The following is a 16,618-nucleotide window of genomic DNA, read 5'->3' as shown; positions in this document are numbered from 1 at the left end:
CTATCCTATGTTGGAAGGAATTACTCGACGTAGAAATAATGACGTTAGAGGCATTGGAGAATTTCAGGCTGCTGCCCACACGTCTCTCCTATGTTGGAGGGAATTACTCGATGTAGAAATAGTGACGTTACAGGCGTTGGAGAATTTCAGGCTGCTGCCTGCAGGTCTGTCCTATGTTGGAAGGAATTGCTCGAGGTAGAAATAGTGACTACGTTACAGGCGTTGGAGAATTTCAGGCTCTGCCCGCACGTCTATCCTATGTTGGAGGGAATTACTCGATGTAGAAATAGTGACGTTACAGGCGTTGGAGAGTTTCAGGCTGCTGCCTGCAGGTCTGTCCTATGTTGGAGGGAATTACTTGATGTAGAAATAGTGACGTTACAGGCGTTGGAGAATTTCAGGCTACCTGCACGTCTGTCCTATGAATATTTTAGCAGCATGGCCAAGGCGCAAGGCTGTGCATGTCAGACAAACACAGATGCATTTATTTCTGTGTTTACACATTCATTTTTATAGACACACATAGATTTTCCTGCCTTCTGTGGAGGGGAAGGCATGGATGGCTAAGCAGGGACTCTGCCCTCCATATAGTTGTCATTTGAATGTGTGCGTGATAGGGGCTATCTTTAGTCTGGAGTCACTGTGTAGTGGGTATGATTTCATGACTCTGGGAAGGCCCCATGTTCCCCCATCCTAAATTTGCTGGTAGATGACCAAGATTCCACCAGTAGAGCTTTATTCAGAGGATAAAACCTTCACACTTAAAATGTAGTTACCCAACTGTACATTGATTTCAGGTTTGCACTGTGATGTCAGACATGCATAGGATATCAGCTTGTAAGAGAGCAACAAGCCATTGGTTATAAAGACTCTTAACTCCCTAGGGCTTGATTTGGGCATGTTGGGAAGGGAGGAGTGAGCCTGCTGCTGATAAAGAGAAAAAGGTCAAGAAAAGAACAGGCTGGGAGCACAAAGAGAATTTACATTTTCAAGGTGTGCCTACACTAAGACCGCCCTCTTGTGTGATTGTTTTCCTGCTTATGAAAGGATTTCAATGAGAATGTGATCGAGTCTCGTATCAGACATGGGTATATCCATGGGGTGTAGCTTTTAGATTGCTGACTTGATCTACATGTTGATTGAGTCTCATATCAGACATGGGTATATCCATGGGGTGTGGCTTTTAGATTGCTGACTTGATCTACATGTTGATTGAGTCTCATATCAGACATGGGTATATCCATGGGGTGTGGGTTTTAGATTGCTAACTTGATCTACATGTTGAGAGTTATAGGTATGGATACCAAGTGGAAGCTAGAAAAAAAATGTTAGACTTTAGCAGAAAAGATAACCCAACCATAGAAAGAGGAGGGTGGGAATAGAGAATTGTGAGGACACTGGGGAGGGTGGAGGTGAGAGCTTGCTGGGGGCCTGGCCAGGTAACTAACCCCCCTGATGGGAGAGGTCAGGTGCCCAGATACACAATGGCAGAAGGAGCTTTCAAGAGCATGACAGAAGGGATCAGGACAAAATTCTATAACAAAATGTCTAGAACTAGATCGCTAAAGAGGGCATAATACTGAACTGGGAAGGAAAGGATGGTGACAACATGGTGGATTTTAATCCAGTCAGTGGAAGCCTCCCCCCGCCACCCCCACCGCATCAACTGACTCAAATATGCCTACAATATCTATGCTTCATACTTCGTCAAATCATCATTCTCACATTTTCTGAGGCAGATCTGATTTCAGACATTTGAACCCATTCATGGACACCACACTGTTTGGGATTAGGTAAACATCCTTTCTGTGTCCATAAAAGTGTCCTCTGTCATGTGCTCATGTAAAGCCCTTTATAAGCAAATTAAACAGGTGCATACCCTCCACCTTTCTCCCTGGACCCATCCTGATCTTCCTTTCTTGTTCAGTAGCTTTACCATCCATCTTATCACTTGAGCCAGAAACCTCAGAAAAGTCTATGTTAACTATGCATAACAAATTACCCCCACACTTAGCAGTTTAAAAGAACAGACATTATCTCTCACAGTTCCTAAGCCTCAGGAACCTAGGAGCAACTTAGCCGGTGTCTCTTGCTCAGGATATCTTGCAAGGTTACCGTCCAGTTGTTGGCCGGGGCTGCAGGTGTCTCAAGGTGTGCCAGGAACTGGAAAATCCTCTTTCAAACTCACTCTCATGGCTATTGCAGGCCTTGGTTCCTCACTGACTATTGACCAAAGGTCTCTGTTTCTTACCATGTGGGTGCCTGCCTAGGCTGCCTGGGTGACTTCATGACACTCATGACCCAGAGTAAACGATGGGGGAGAGAGCGAGAAAAGATAGTCTACGATGAAAATCACAGATTTTAAAATAGTCTCTGAAGTGACTTGCCATCACCTCTGCTGTATCCTGTTGGTCCTTTCCCTGTCCCAGGTCAAACCTTTGCATATCACGGCCTGCATACTTGTAGCATAAGTGTACTGCAACTGCCTGTTTGCTCCACACAGGTCTGTTTGAGCACACAGACCTGGTACAGTATGGAAGGATGGAAATATTAGGAGGAAGGGGTTATTGGAGGCCAGCTTGGCAGCTGGCTACTTCACAGAAGTCTTCCTTTCCTTCTCCCTCTTCTTCAGCCATCACTTACTGAGTCCTGCAGTATTTCTAAGGTTTGACCTCATCTCAAATCTGATTGTTTCTTTGGGGAAGTGGTGTGGAGGCTGATGGAGGCAGCCTTGGGGGCCACATACTAAGGGCACAAGTGGAATGCGTAATAATGTGCTAGCATGGCCTGCAAGCCAGCCTTATAGAGAGGAGACCAACATCTTGGCAAGCCAGTCTTTTGGGGAGGATTTCTTCCCCGTGCAGGCAGGGAAAGCCCCACGACACAGCGTTACCCTCGGCAAGTGAGGTGCTTACTGAACAGAACAGACAGTAGAAGCCACGACCTGCTCCCCGCCTCAGCAGCCCAATACCCATTTTACCCGTACCTCAGGAGGTGAGGAGCTTCCCCACAGTCAGTTAGTAAGTTGGCAACCCAGGTGGTACAAAGGTGTTTCGACTTTCTGATCTTCCCTGCTCCATGTTAAACCTTCACATTATCATGGCATGTATACTTGCAGGATAAGCGTACGGCGACTGCCTGTTTGCGCTGAGATCCATTTTCTGCCCTTATTGTGATCCTCTCTAAGTGACAAGGAACTTCATTTCCTAGGCTCTCTTGTCTTCTGGCTTCCTGGGTTTGGCCAATGGGGGCCACTGGTGGAAGAGTTGAAAGCAGGAGCTGGCTAGAGGTAACATATTTCTCCTCCACCTGTTTTCCTTTGGCAGCTCCAGTGTGGCTGAGTCTCCTGTGGTCCCAGCTCCCGCTGGACAGTCCCCGCTGTAACTCTGGCTTCTGCCAGGTGACTCCTGCCTCGTAACCCAGTAGCACCCAGCTCCAGCAGTCTGAGGAGTCGCAGCTGATTACTGCTGTGGCTAATCCCTGGATTGTCTTACTGTCCTCTGGTTGGTTTCTCAGCTCTTCTATCATTTAAACTCATTCCCAAAATTAAATTACCTGTTTGTTAAGACCTAGACTGGTTTCTGTTTTCCATACTAGACCCTGACTGATGGAGTCGAACTATCTTTCTGTGTTTTCTCGCATGTTGTGTGAACACAGTAAATGCTCAGTTATAATGATGTTAATGAAAAAGGAAGACCAGTTTATCCAAAAGAAGCAGTGCTTTGCTCTGTTCATTTACTTTATAAGTCAAGCTGACTAAAACTACATATTTGTCATAACTGAAAAACAGAAAGTAGAAACATTTGCCTGAGTTTTTTTCTGAGGAGTCAGTCTTGTACCTTTTACTCTGGTGTCAAGAGTGGACCCTTTGATCTTGAGAATCTTTTCCATCTTTATCAACCATGACTTTATCATGGGACGAATCTTTCTTGGTTTGGGTGGGGCTGTGCTTTCTAATCGCAGCAGAACGAGTCCTAACGCCGTGTCATTGGTTTTGCACACGGTGACTTTGGTAACGACGCTGCACCCTTGGCTTTCCCATCACAAGCCTGGTTGTTGTGACCCGCAGTCCTGTTCCTATGCCAGCCCCTGTTCTTGGCCTCCACACAAGGATTCCCACAAGTGCTCCATTTGAGATGCTGGTTTCCGAGATTGGGGGTATCTGCTTGCTAGCCCTGGATTTGAGACCACCAGCTTGTTTTTCCAAGCATTAGTATCTCAGTGATCTCCAAACATATTTTCTTTTCCAGAATGCTTTCCAAAAGGTTTGTAAGAATGTCTCTAAAACTTTTCTTTTGAAGTCACCAGGGCCTGAGGGGAGGGGGCAAGGGTAATATAAATTATAACTTGGCCGACTAGTATTTAAAACTTTATCCAAAAAATATTTTTCTCCTTAAAAAAACCAACTCTTTCTACATATTTAAGTAATTCATTTGAGAGAAATAACCACTCGGCTATTCACATAGCCAGCCCTTGGCAGCTTCAGTTCAAAATGCTCTGAAACCAGTCAGCTCCAGAGTTTCAGATGTTTTCTTTGAAAGCTCAACTTAACCTGCACTACCACAGTGGTGAGGAAAGTGACAACTTGTTTTAAAGACTCTCCCTTTGTCTCTTTGTCTCTCCTCTGCAGCCCGTGTGTTTATACTGTGGGGTCTCCCGTAAACAACAGGGCCCTTTTTCCGTGCCAGGAGCCACCCGTTGCCATGTCAACATGGCAGGCTACAGTTCGAGCAGCTGCATCTTTTGTTGTTTTAATGAGTGGGGAAAACTCTGCCAAGCCGACGCAGCTTTGGGAAGGTACTGTACACGTGTTCTTTGCTTATGTATGTATTGCGCACATGCTGGACCCAGGAACCCAATAAGCAGTATTTTTCTAAACTTTAAAGAGCTCCTTTATTAGTTGGGTTGGAAATGAACATACTGTAAAACATCCTGCCACAGAAAACAAGCAGGGGATGGGGAGGGACACTTAGGAGCCTGGGCATGGGATTCGGGGCTCTTCATGCTAGAGTTGCCGCTTCATAGATTATTTCAGCAGTTGCTTTCACCTGGTGGTGTGTGGCCCATAAGTAGGTGGTCTTGATTGAAGACTTTCTGAACAGGCAAGTGTATCATGGAGACACCATTACAGTTGAGTTGTCTAGTTTGTTATGGTGTCTGCACATGGTTATTCATTATGTTGAGAGGTAGTGCTCTTGCTGGCTGGCCCGCTGGAGTTGTCCTAGTGAAGTGTCTGTTCTACACATGGTTTGCCTGTATGACTGTATGAAGTTCTGAACCAAAGGTGGATAAGAAAGATGGAAGGCATACTAATGCATCATCAAGGTGTTGTTTATGAATTGCTTCTTATTGCAGCATTTAACTTTTTCAGTGGAGATCCTGAGCATGTTGATGCCAGGGAAAAATGTATTTGTTTATTTGAGAGACAGGGTCTCGCTCTGTTGCCTGGGCTGGAGTGCAGTGGCTTGATCACGGCTCACCGCAGCCTTGACCTGCCAGCCTCAGTTGATCCTCCCACCTCATCCTCCCAAGTGGCTGGAACTACAAGTGCATGCCACCATACCCAGCTCATTGTTGCACTTTTTCTGTAGACATGAGGTTTTGCCATGTTGCCCAGGCTGGTCTTGAATGCCCAGGTTCAAGCGGTCTGCCTGCCTCAGCCTCCCAAAGGTGTGAGCCACTGTGCCTGGCCAGGAAACATATTTACAGTTATATTATTTCTTTATTTAAAATATGGCATCTCCTCCCACATATTTATTATGGAAACTTTATACAGAAAACTAAAAATAATAAATTTAAATAATTATAGAGAAAATTATTGCTAAGATTTTGTTACATTTCCTTTCAGTATTTAAAATCTGTATGTTTTGTACAGTTATCATCCTCAAATTGTGATAGCATATGATGGTATTTATTCTGCTTTTTTCACTTATAGTGTATCTTGAACATTTTTCAGGTCATTAAATATTTTAATATGATTTTAACATTGGCACAATATTTTTTATATGAATATATCAGAATTTAACATTTCTATATTAAATATTTTGATTACTTCAGTTTCTTTTCCTATTATAAAGTTGCATTAAATTCCAGGGGAGACATTTTACATAAAATTAGAATTACAGAGTCAAAAGTTGGAACATGTTTAAGGCTGTTGGTACATATCCCATAATGTTTTCCAGAAAGTCTGTGCTACTTTATACATTCATCTGTGGTTACGAGTGTCCTGGTCACCTGGAGCTTCGCTCATCTGATAGGCAGCAGAAAGTCTCTCTTTCATTTGGATTACTTTGATGGTTAGTGAGTTTCACATGTCCTCACGTGTCCTCACGTGTCCTCACGTGCCCTTATATGTTTCTTAACCATTTTCATTTTCTGTCTATTTCCTTTGCCCATTTTTATTCTGAAGACTTAGGTTTTTGTCAAGTTTGTCTTATTTTTCAATTGTATTGGCTCTTTAAAAAATATTAATTTCTTATATTTGTGAAAAGCATTGTTCCCAGCTTTTGGTATATCTTTTAATTTTATATGATATGTCTGTTTTTATGAAGTTAAATGGATTAGATTGCTCTAAGATTCATTTTGTTCTAATATTTTTATAGTTAATTTTTATAACTCTTTAATCAGTCTGTAATTTATTATCATCAGGTTGTGAAATGAGGAGTAAACATTGTCTTTTTTTTCCAAATAGAAAACCAGTTGCTTCAGGATCATTTATTGAATTTTTAAATTTTGTAATGTCTTTATCACAAGCTAGATTTACATATGTGGTGAAGTCACTGATGAATATTTACTTGATTTTTTTTTTTTTTTTTTGAGACAGAGTCTTGCTCTGTCGCCAGGCTGGAGTGCAGTGGCGCGATCTCGGCTCACGGCAACCTCTGCCTCCTGGGTTCAAACGATTCTCCTGCCTCAGCCTCCCGAGTAGCTGGGACTACAGGCACACACCACCACGCCCGGCTAATTTTTGTATTTTTAATAGAGATGGGGTTTCACCATGTTAGCCAGGATGGTCTCGATCTCTTGACGTTGTGATCCGCCTGCCGTGGCCTCCCAAAGTGCTGGGATTACAGACATGAGCCACCGCACCCAGCCTTACTTGATACTTAAAAACAACACATTAGGCTGTCGCGGTGGCTCACGCCTGTAATCCCAGCACTTTGGGAGGCCAAGGCGGGTGGATCATGAGGTCAGGAGATTGAGACCATCCTGGCTAACATGGTGAAACCCCATCTGTACTAAAAATACAAAACAAAACAAAACAAAACAAAAAACACACACACACAAAATTAGCCAGGCGTGGTGGTGGGCACCTGTTGTCCCAGCTACTCAGGAGGCTGAGGCAGGAGAACGGCGTGAACCCGGAGCTTGTAGTGAGCTGAGATCATGCCCCTGCACTCCAGCCTGGGTGACAGAGTGAGACTCCATCTCAAAAAAAAAAAAAAAAAAAAAATTAAAATGTTAATGTTTAAAAATAAGTAACATTTACGTGGTCATTTACAGAAGAACAAAGGACAAAGCATTATTATTTGCAATGAAGTGTTTTTCTTACCTCTATTTCCCAGACACCCAGTAACACTTCCCCAAGCAACCACGGTTACCAATTTCTCTTGAATAGTATGTTTTTTCTCTTCTGTTGTACAAATTGTAGCATGCTAGACACATTTTTGCATTGTGCTTTCCCCTTTAGAATAAATTTATTTTATAGATATTTTGTAACAGCATAAAGAGCATCCTCATTGTTTGTTTGTTTGTTTGTTTGTTTATTTATTTTTATTTTTTTATTTTTTTTGAGACGGAGTCTCGCTCTGCCGCCCAGGCTGGAGTGCTGTGGCCGGATCTCAGCTCACTGCAAGCTCTGCCTCCCGGGTTCACGCCATTCTCCTGCCTCAGCCTCCCGAGTAGCTGGGACTACAGGCGCCCGCCACGTCGCCCGGCTAGTTTTTTGTATTTTTAGTAGAGACGGGGTTTCACCGTGTTAGCCAGGATGGTCTCGATCTCCTGACCTCGTGATCCGCCCGTCTCGGCCTCCCAAAGGGCTGGGATTACAGGCTTGAGCCACCGCGCCCGGCCTATTTGTTTTTTACTATTGTTTATTTTTTGGAGACGGAGTTTCACTCTGTCGCCCATGCTGGAGTGCAGTGGCGTGATCTCGGTTCACTGCAACCTCTGCTTTCCGGGTTCAAGCAATTCTCCTGCCTCAGCCTCCCGAGTAGCTGGGACTACAGGCGCACGCCACCGTGCCCAGCTAATGTTTTGTGTTTTAGTAGAGACAGGATTTTACTGTGTCGCCCAGGCTGGTCTCGAACTCCTGAGCTCAGGCAATCTGTCCGCCTTGGCCTCCCGAAGGGCTAAGATTGTGGGCATAAGCCATTGCACCCGGCTTTTCCTCATTATTTTTATGGCTATGAGTATCCTATAAATGGATGTTTTACAATTTAGTTAACCAATATCTCTGGACTTCATATCAAATAAGGAATTGGATGGGTATTTACTCCATTATCCTTCTGCACCCATATTCTCCAGTTTTACTTAATAAAACTTGGGATTTGGCACTCACATTTTCTCTGTAACTTTTTGTATTATGTCTTTTCTAGGAATTACTATTAGTGTGTTATATTTTCATTCAGTTTAAAATGATTTCATAATAAGTATTTAGACTTTCTTCATTCTTGAGCTCTTAAGTTGGCTGGGAAATAGCTTCAATTTTTTTTTTTTTAGAAGACTGGATGAATGGTACATTTTCTGAGCCCTCCCATATTTAAATTGGCTTTTTGTCATACTCACTTATGAACAATCCTTGGCTAGGTATAACATTCTTTTTTTATATATTTTTATTTGTAACAACCCTATTAACTGAAGTATAACATTCTTGAATCACTTTTTCCCCTCTTTAACAACTGTACGCGTTACTATTATCATCTCTTATCTAGTATTTCTGAGGAGAAATAATTTTTTTTTTTTGAGATGGAGTCTCGCTCTGTCACCCAGGCTGGAGTGCAGTGGCACGATCTCAGCTCACTGCAACCTCCGCCTCCCAGGTTAAAGCAATTCTCTTGCCTCAGCCTCCCGAGTAGCTGGGACTACAGGTGCCCGCCACCACGCCCGGCTAATTTTGTATTTTTGGTAGAGATGGGTTTTCACCATGTTAGCCAGGATGGTCTCCATCTCCAGACCTCGTGATCCGTCCGCCTTGGCCTCCCAAAGTGCTGGAATTACAGGTGTGAGCCACTGCGCCCGGCCCACATTTTTTTATTTTTTGAAAGTTATCTGATTTTTCTGTCTACGTGGTCTTAGAATTTTTTTTTTAAATCTATGTACTTCAAAACTTTCTAGAATGAATCTAGATGTGGGTGCCTTTCTTTTTAATCAACTAATATAGTATGTATAACTTACATACTATATTAGGGTTCTCCAGAGGGACCAAATCAATAGGAGGTAGATAGATAGATAGATAGATAGATAGATAGATAGATAGATGGATGATAAAGGGTTTATCAGGGGAACTGACTCATGTGGTTATGAAGGATGAGAAGTTCCACAATAGGCTAGAGACCCTGGGCTGCTGGTAGCATGGCTCAGTCTAATTCGGAAAGTCTTAGAACTAGGTAAGCCTGTGGTGTAGTTCTCAGTCTAAAGCCAAAGGCCTGAGAACCCAGGGGGCTGCTAGTGTAAATTCTAGAGTCCCCAAGGCAAGAGAGCATGTACAGGAGGAGGAGAGTACGCCAGCTTTAGGAGAAAGAGAGGGCAAATCCTTTTATCTCCTTTTTTGTTCTATGTGGGCCCTCATCTGATTAGGTGACCCCACCCACATTGAGGACAGATCGTACCCACTTAGTCCACCAACTCTCAGGCCAATCTCTGAAATACCCGCACAGACACGCCCAGAAGCCATGCTTTACCAGTTCCCTAGGTATTCCTTAACCCCGTCAAGTTGACACCTAAAATTCATCACCATATATATACAATAAATGTGTACTTTTTTTACTTTAGACAGTATCATTCTGTCCACCCACGCTGAAGTGCAGCGGTATGATCTCAGTTCACTGCAACCACTGCTTCCCTGGTTCAAGCAATTCTCTTGCCTTAGCCTTCTCTTGCCTCAGCCTCCTAAGTGGCTGGGATTACAGGTGTGCACCACCACACCTGGCTAATTTTTTTGTATTTTTTTTTTTTTTTTTTTGAGGCGGAGTCTCGCTCTGTTGCCCGGACTGGAGTGCAGTGGCCAGATCTCAGCTCACTGCAAGCTCCGCCTCCTGGGTTTACACCATTCTCCTGCCTCAGCCTCCTGAGTAGCTGGGACTACAGGCGCCCGCCACCTCGCCCGGCTAGTTTTTTGTATTTTTTAGTAGAGACGGGGTTTCACCATGTTAGCCAGGATGGTCTCGATCTCCTGACCTCGTGATCCGCCAGTCTCGGCCTCCCAAAGTGCTGGGATTACAGACTTGAGCCACCGCGCCCGGCCATTTTTTTGTATTTTTGTAGAGATGGGGTTTCACTGTGTTGCCCAGGTTGGTCTTGAACACACATGTGGGAAGCGAATGGAGCTAAAAGAAATCCACACATTTTATCCTGTCTGTTGGTACACACCAGACAGGAAGGCCATGAGAACTATAGGAAAAAAAAATTGCAGAATAAAGGTAAAACAAGAAATCATTCTAAGGACTCAGAGGCAGAACAGCGTCAGAAATCAGTTTACGACAGAAACCCAAACAAGATTCGGAAACTGACATTGTCATTATGATGCAAGAAGATATAACTTCTATGAAACAACAGTACAAAGCCATGAGGCGATAACAGGCTGAAACATAAGTGTAACAGATTGAGATTAAAAACCGACAGAGAAGGAAAATTTTTAAAAATGAATGATTGACAGAAACTAATGTTAAAATAACATAATGTAAATCTCTGCTACTGAAATTAGGAAAGAACAAAAATGTCACTATGGAAAATCAGTGGCACGAAGTGTAAATAAAAATGAAAAGGCAAGCCACATATACTGGAAGAATATATTTGTAATACATATATCTGGCAAAAGGCTTGTACCTAGAATTATATAATTTTTTTTTTTTTTTTTTTTTTAAGACAGTGTCTCATTCTATCACCTGGGCTGGAGTGCAATGGTGTGATCTCAGCTCACTGCAACCTCTGCTTCCTGGGCTCAAGTGATTCTCTCACCGAGTAGCTGGGATTACAGGTGTGCACCACCACGCCCAGCTAATTTTTGTATTCTTAGTAGAGACAGGGTTTCACCATGTTGGCCAGGCTGGTCTCGAACTCCTGACCTTCAGTGATCCACCTGCCTCGGCCTCCCAAAGTGCTGGGATTACAGGTGTTAGCCACCGTGCCCGGCCTGTAAAGTCTTCTTACAACCTAATAATAAAACAATCAAAAACCCCTCATGAAAAAAAAATGAACAAATGACATGACATCTTTTCAAAAGAAGATATAAGAATGTGCAATAAGTACATGAAAAGGTGCTCAACACTGTCATCAGTGAAATGCAAATTAAAACCATAATGAGATAGTATTTTACACCCAGTTAGAGGGCTAAAATTCAAAGGACTGAAAATACCAAGTGTTGTTCCAAGGATGAGCCGCAGCTAGAACTCTCACACATTGTGGTGAGAATATAAAAGGATGCAGCCACTTTGGAAATAGTTTGGCAGATACTTACAAACTTAAACATATATTTACATGATCTAGCAATTTTACTCTTAAGTATTTACCCAAGAGAAATGAAAACCTACGTCCACAAAATGATTAATACATGTTTGTTCACAGCGCATTTTCCATAATGACCAAAAACAGTCTAATTGTGCATGGATAAACAAATTGTGGTTTATTCACACAATGGACCACTATTGATAAATCAAAAAAAAAAAGAAAAGTGACACCTGCAACGATCTGGATGAATCTCACAAACGTGCTGAGTAAAATAGAGTCACACTGAGTGACTCTATTTATATGAGTTGTGAGAAGTCAGACCAATCTCTACTGAGGAAAACCAGATCAAGGGTTGGCTGGAATGGGGTAGGAAGTAATGAGTGCGAAGGCACAGCGGAATTTCTGGGGTAATGGAAATGTTCATGGGGAGATGATTATGTGAGTGTGTTTATCTGTGAAATCTCATTGAACAACACATTTAAGATGTACACATTTATGGCCAGGCATGGTGGTTCACACCTGTAATCCCAGCACTTTGAGAGGCCAGGGCAGGCGGATCACTTGAGGCCAGGAGTTCAAGACCATTCTGGGCAACATAGTGAAACCCTGTCTCTACAAAAATAGAAAAAAAAAAATAGCCATGTGTGGTGGTGCATGCCGGTAATCCCACCTACTCAGGAGGCTGAGCAAGAGAATTGCTTGAACCAGGGAGGCAGAGGTTGCAGTGAGCTGAGATCGCACCACTGCACTTCAGCATGGGATACTGTCTAAAGAAAAAAAAAAGTACACATTTATTGTATATGTGTAGTGGTTAATTTTAGGTGTCAGGTTGACTGGATTAAAGAGTTGGCAGATACATGCAGCTTCTTTATCCGGGCTCTAGTGTCTTGTTGGCAATTGTCCAGTCAGGTTCTGCTAGAACACATAGGCTGTTTTTCTGCTGTCTCTGTTTGGTTCCCTGACTTGCTGAATTGATTGAGTATATGAAACACTGCAAGTTCAGGTAGGCACGGATCGGTGGCCTGCTCCCATTTCTGCCTGTAGCAGTGTGGGTGTGATAACTCCACCTCCCAAGATGCCATGTGGCTCTCCCCACCCTCTGCTCAGCACGCCGACGTATTTTCTCATTCATGGTTTGGCCCTGCAGTAAAGCCTTGTGTTCGACAGTGTTTCCCAAACTGGAGCATTCTTCTTTTTAGAGGGAAAGGTCTCATGATTTACCACAGTTGACTTAAATTATTTATATTAGAATGACATTTCAAAAACTATAGATCTAAGACTAGATATGAACTCTGTGTTCTTACAACTCTTACACATCCATAAAGCCAAAATACAATTACAAACGAAATGCAGATCGAACTAGCAAATCAATAAAATTCAAATTCAATTCATAATTTGAATTTTATATTGATATATATAAATATAAATTGAACGTACAGATTAATATTTTGCTGAGATGAAATTGCCCCTCACCATATGAATGTGGTGCTGACGGCTCCATGCAGTTTCTTTTGAGACTGAACACCTGTTCTACCCTGAGCCACACAATAATCCAGTTCTCCACCACTTGTCTTTTATCTCCCTGTAAACTTTTGCTTACACAGCATGCTGTGATGTCGTTGGGCCTTTACTCAGCCAAAAGCATCATCCTTATGTTCTTTTCTCATTATCTCTTGATAATTATCACAGTCCCACACATCCCCATGCCATCATACACACTCATGCAGATGGGAACTCTGACATCGTTTGGCAGTACTCACATCTGGGTGATTTTAGGGGCCAGCGAACCATGGCCTGCTGGCCAAATCTAGTCCACTGCCTGTTTCTGTAAATAAAGTTTTTTTGGATCATGGCCATTGTCTTTGACTGCCTTCATGTTACAATAGCAGAGCTGAGTATTGGCAACAAGGTCCTGCAAAGCCTAAAAATTTGTTACCTGGTCTTTTACAGAAAAAAGTTTTCTGACCTCTATCATATTCATCCGTCTGTCTGTTGTTGTGTATCTGTTTGAAGGTTATCATCAAAAAATTGAGAATTAAGTTTAAAATTTTTATGAAAAACTTTTATACCCCCAGGAATATATCTGTGGACTTTTTTTTTTTCCGAATTCCATTTGAGGACAGAGTAATAAAATAGATGCTTATTGAGATTTGCTTATGTTTACACCACTTACACCTTATATGATATCACAGAACAATCTTTGCCAGTTCAAGCTGAGGGAGAATTAAGCTAGACAAGATAAAAGAACTCTATGCTTAATACTGCAATTCCTCCCACAGACAGGGTTTATCAGAGGACAATCAGGAAATAGTACTAATAAAGCTGTTTGCCAGAACCAAAATGGCTGTTCTGAGGATGGAATAATGTCTGCAAATGTATCTGCACTCCTTAGAGAAAGGGGATGTGGATACAAGATGATGCTATTTCCTTTCCAAGTCATGTTTTCTCGATTGGCAGATTGGTCTCATAGGCCCTCTACTCTGGTGTGCACAATGCCCTTTAAAATGATGAGCTGTCTTTGAAAACATGACTGGCAAAGCGCGACCCAGCAAGTCACAGTTTCCATCACAGTGACACACAGGCCTGATTAGCGCATTTCCCGGGCACCAGCTGGTTTTTCCAAAGATGGCAAGGCACCTGGGAGCAGATCACAGCACAGAAATGACAGCAGCCCTTGGGCAGGGAACAGAAATCAGAAGACAGACCTCTGGGTCCTTGCTTCATAAGGGAAATCATTTCTCCTAACTGTTTTTAAAATGAAGGGTAATGGTTTGATGACCATTGTAAGAATTCTATTAGCTGAGCAGTTGTTATTCTTTTTTTTTTTTAAGAAGGCTAAGACAAGACCATAGATTTAGATTAACTTGCTTGGCTCCTTTGTTATTCTCCTTTATTATTAAACTTCCTCAGCATAATGCGATTTGGGCAGACAGAGATGTTATCCTGTGACTTATTGTTGGCCTATTTTCTCTACCAAAATATAGCTAAACTATTGAGCACAGAGACCCAATGCCTAAGACAGTACCTTGTGTAGAATACGTGTCCAATATGTATTTGTGGAATAAATGTGTTCTTTATAATCAGGGAGAAGTAGTATGCTCATGGAAGAAACATTTGAAACTACTAGTGATAGTAACAAAATCGACTTCAGGGTCATTTCTTCTGGTTTTGCTGCTTAATTACAGTTTCTGCCTTTTTTCCAGCCTCAACAAATTTTAAGAATCGGTTTAGTACATTATTATTTTTTTCTAGTAATTTTTTTGTTTAGTTTTATTTATTTATTTATTTATTTATTTATTTATTTATTGAGACGGAGTCTCACTCTGTCACCCAGGCTGGAGTGCAGTGGCACGCTCTGCCTCCTGGGTTTACACCATTCTCCTGCCTCAGCCTTCTGAGTAGCTGGGACTACAGGTGTCTGCCACCATGCCCGGCTAATTTTTTGTATTTTGAGTAGGGATGGGGTTTCACTGTGTTAGCCAGGATGGTCTCCATCTCCTGACCTCGTGATCCGCCCTCCTCGGCCTCCTAAAGTGCTGGGATTACAGGTGTGAAAGTTTTATTTTTATAGAGTCTAATTTAGTGTATCCCTGCTTCCTAGAAAAATAAAATATTCTGAGGGCTGGGTGTGGTGGCTCACGCCTATAATCCTAGCACTTTGGGAGGCCGAGGCGGGCAGATCACGAGGTCAACAGATCGAGACCATCCTGGCTGACACAGTGAAACCCCGTCTCTACTAAAAATATAAAAAAAAATTAGCCAGGCGAGGTGGCGGGCGCCTGTAGTCCCAGCTACTCGGGAGGCTGTGGCAGGAGAATGGTGTGAACCCGGGAGGCAGAGCTTGCAGTGAGCCGAGATCGCGCCACTGCACTCCAGTCTGGGCAACAGAGCGAGGCTCCGTCTCAAAAAATACATTAAATTCTTCCTGCTTTTGTTTTTTGTGGGAGGCCTCGAGTAAATGAGGAAGACTGCCTAATGGAAGCTCTTTCCAGAGGAAGGAGAAAAAGCATATGAACAAGTGAAAGATGTTAAAAACTACATGTGCCTTGCACAGGATCTGATTTCATTTTTCTGTGCAAAAGTAAGACGTAGACATTACTTCATTCTGGGCAAAATGCTACTCTCTGGCCTGCCCAATAGACTAGCTCTCTGACATTCTCTTTCTTTTGACATTGTGTGGGAAATTCCAGGAAAAAGCCGAGATCTGAGAGTCCAGACCCTCCTGTGTGCAACTGAAAGCCAACTTTTCCAAATGAGCAGTACTGTTTAGACTGCTCCTGTAGTATGCAACCAGGAACTACGCATGAGGAAATGGTAAATTAAGAGGCATTTAGGAATGGTTATGATTACGTGTTTTTCTCACAAAGAAAGAATGCAAAGTAGAGAAAGCTCCTTGTTTCTAGAACTGGGGAAACTTTATTTCACGCCAAGACACAGACATTCCTGTTTTAAGCGTGAATGTATTCATCTTTTCCCATTAGAAACCTGCCGGTGGGCCAGTGCTTTCTGAATCTCTGTCAGTTAATTCTTTTGTTTTGTGATTTGTTGTTGACTAGTTCTTTCTTACCCTCCTGGCACTGCGCTTACCATACATGACATATGTGAAAGTCATCATGGTTTCTTTCAGACATTGATGATTCTGGCAGGCATGTATATATTAGTTCTCGTTGCTGTAGATTTTTGTCTTGGACTTGACATTTATGAATGTTCCATATGTGTAAAGCACTAAAGTTTACCTGTGACCACCTGGAGCAGTATGATTTGGTGTCCAGTTAGCTGATCCAGCTTAAGGGGAACTGGGTCACCTGCATCGAAGGTCAGAGTGGCTGGTGAGACTTGAATAACAAGCCTGCTGGGGCATGTTCCTTTAGGTATCCCATTAGCCAACAAGGAAAACCTATCGAGGCGCTTGTGTTCAGCAGGTGGCGCTCTTTTACCGAGTTCACAAGAA

The 16,618-nt window shown here is 42.7% G+C and overlaps 1 protein-coding gene across 6 annotated transcripts in view; it reads left to right on the top strand.

The window, feature by feature from the left end:
- AOPEP (aminopeptidase O (putative)) overlaps positions 1–16,618 on the top strand; it is a 374,597-nt gene that overhangs the window by 39,616 nt on the left and 318,363 nt on the right. For all 6 annotated transcript variants that reach the window (XM_030919337.1, XM_030919338.1, XM_030919336.1 and 3 more), the window contains exon 3: positions 4,631–4,797. In XM_030919337.1, coding sequence (XP_030775197.1) covers positions 4,631–4,797 — 167 coding nt within the window. The remainder of the gene's footprint in view (positions 1–4,630; positions 4,798–16,618) is intronic.

The sequence above is a fragment of the Rhinopithecus roxellana genome, chromosome 16 (assembly GCF_007565055.1).
Source record: "Rhinopithecus roxellana isolate Shanxi Qingling chromosome 16, ASM756505v1, whole genome shotgun sequence".
Lineage (NCBI taxonomy): Eukaryota > Metazoa > Chordata > Mammalia > Primates > Cercopithecidae > Rhinopithecus > Rhinopithecus roxellana.
The sequence above is the reverse complement of the archived record's forward strand: the minus strand, read 5'-3'. Positions and strand labels throughout refer to the sequence as shown.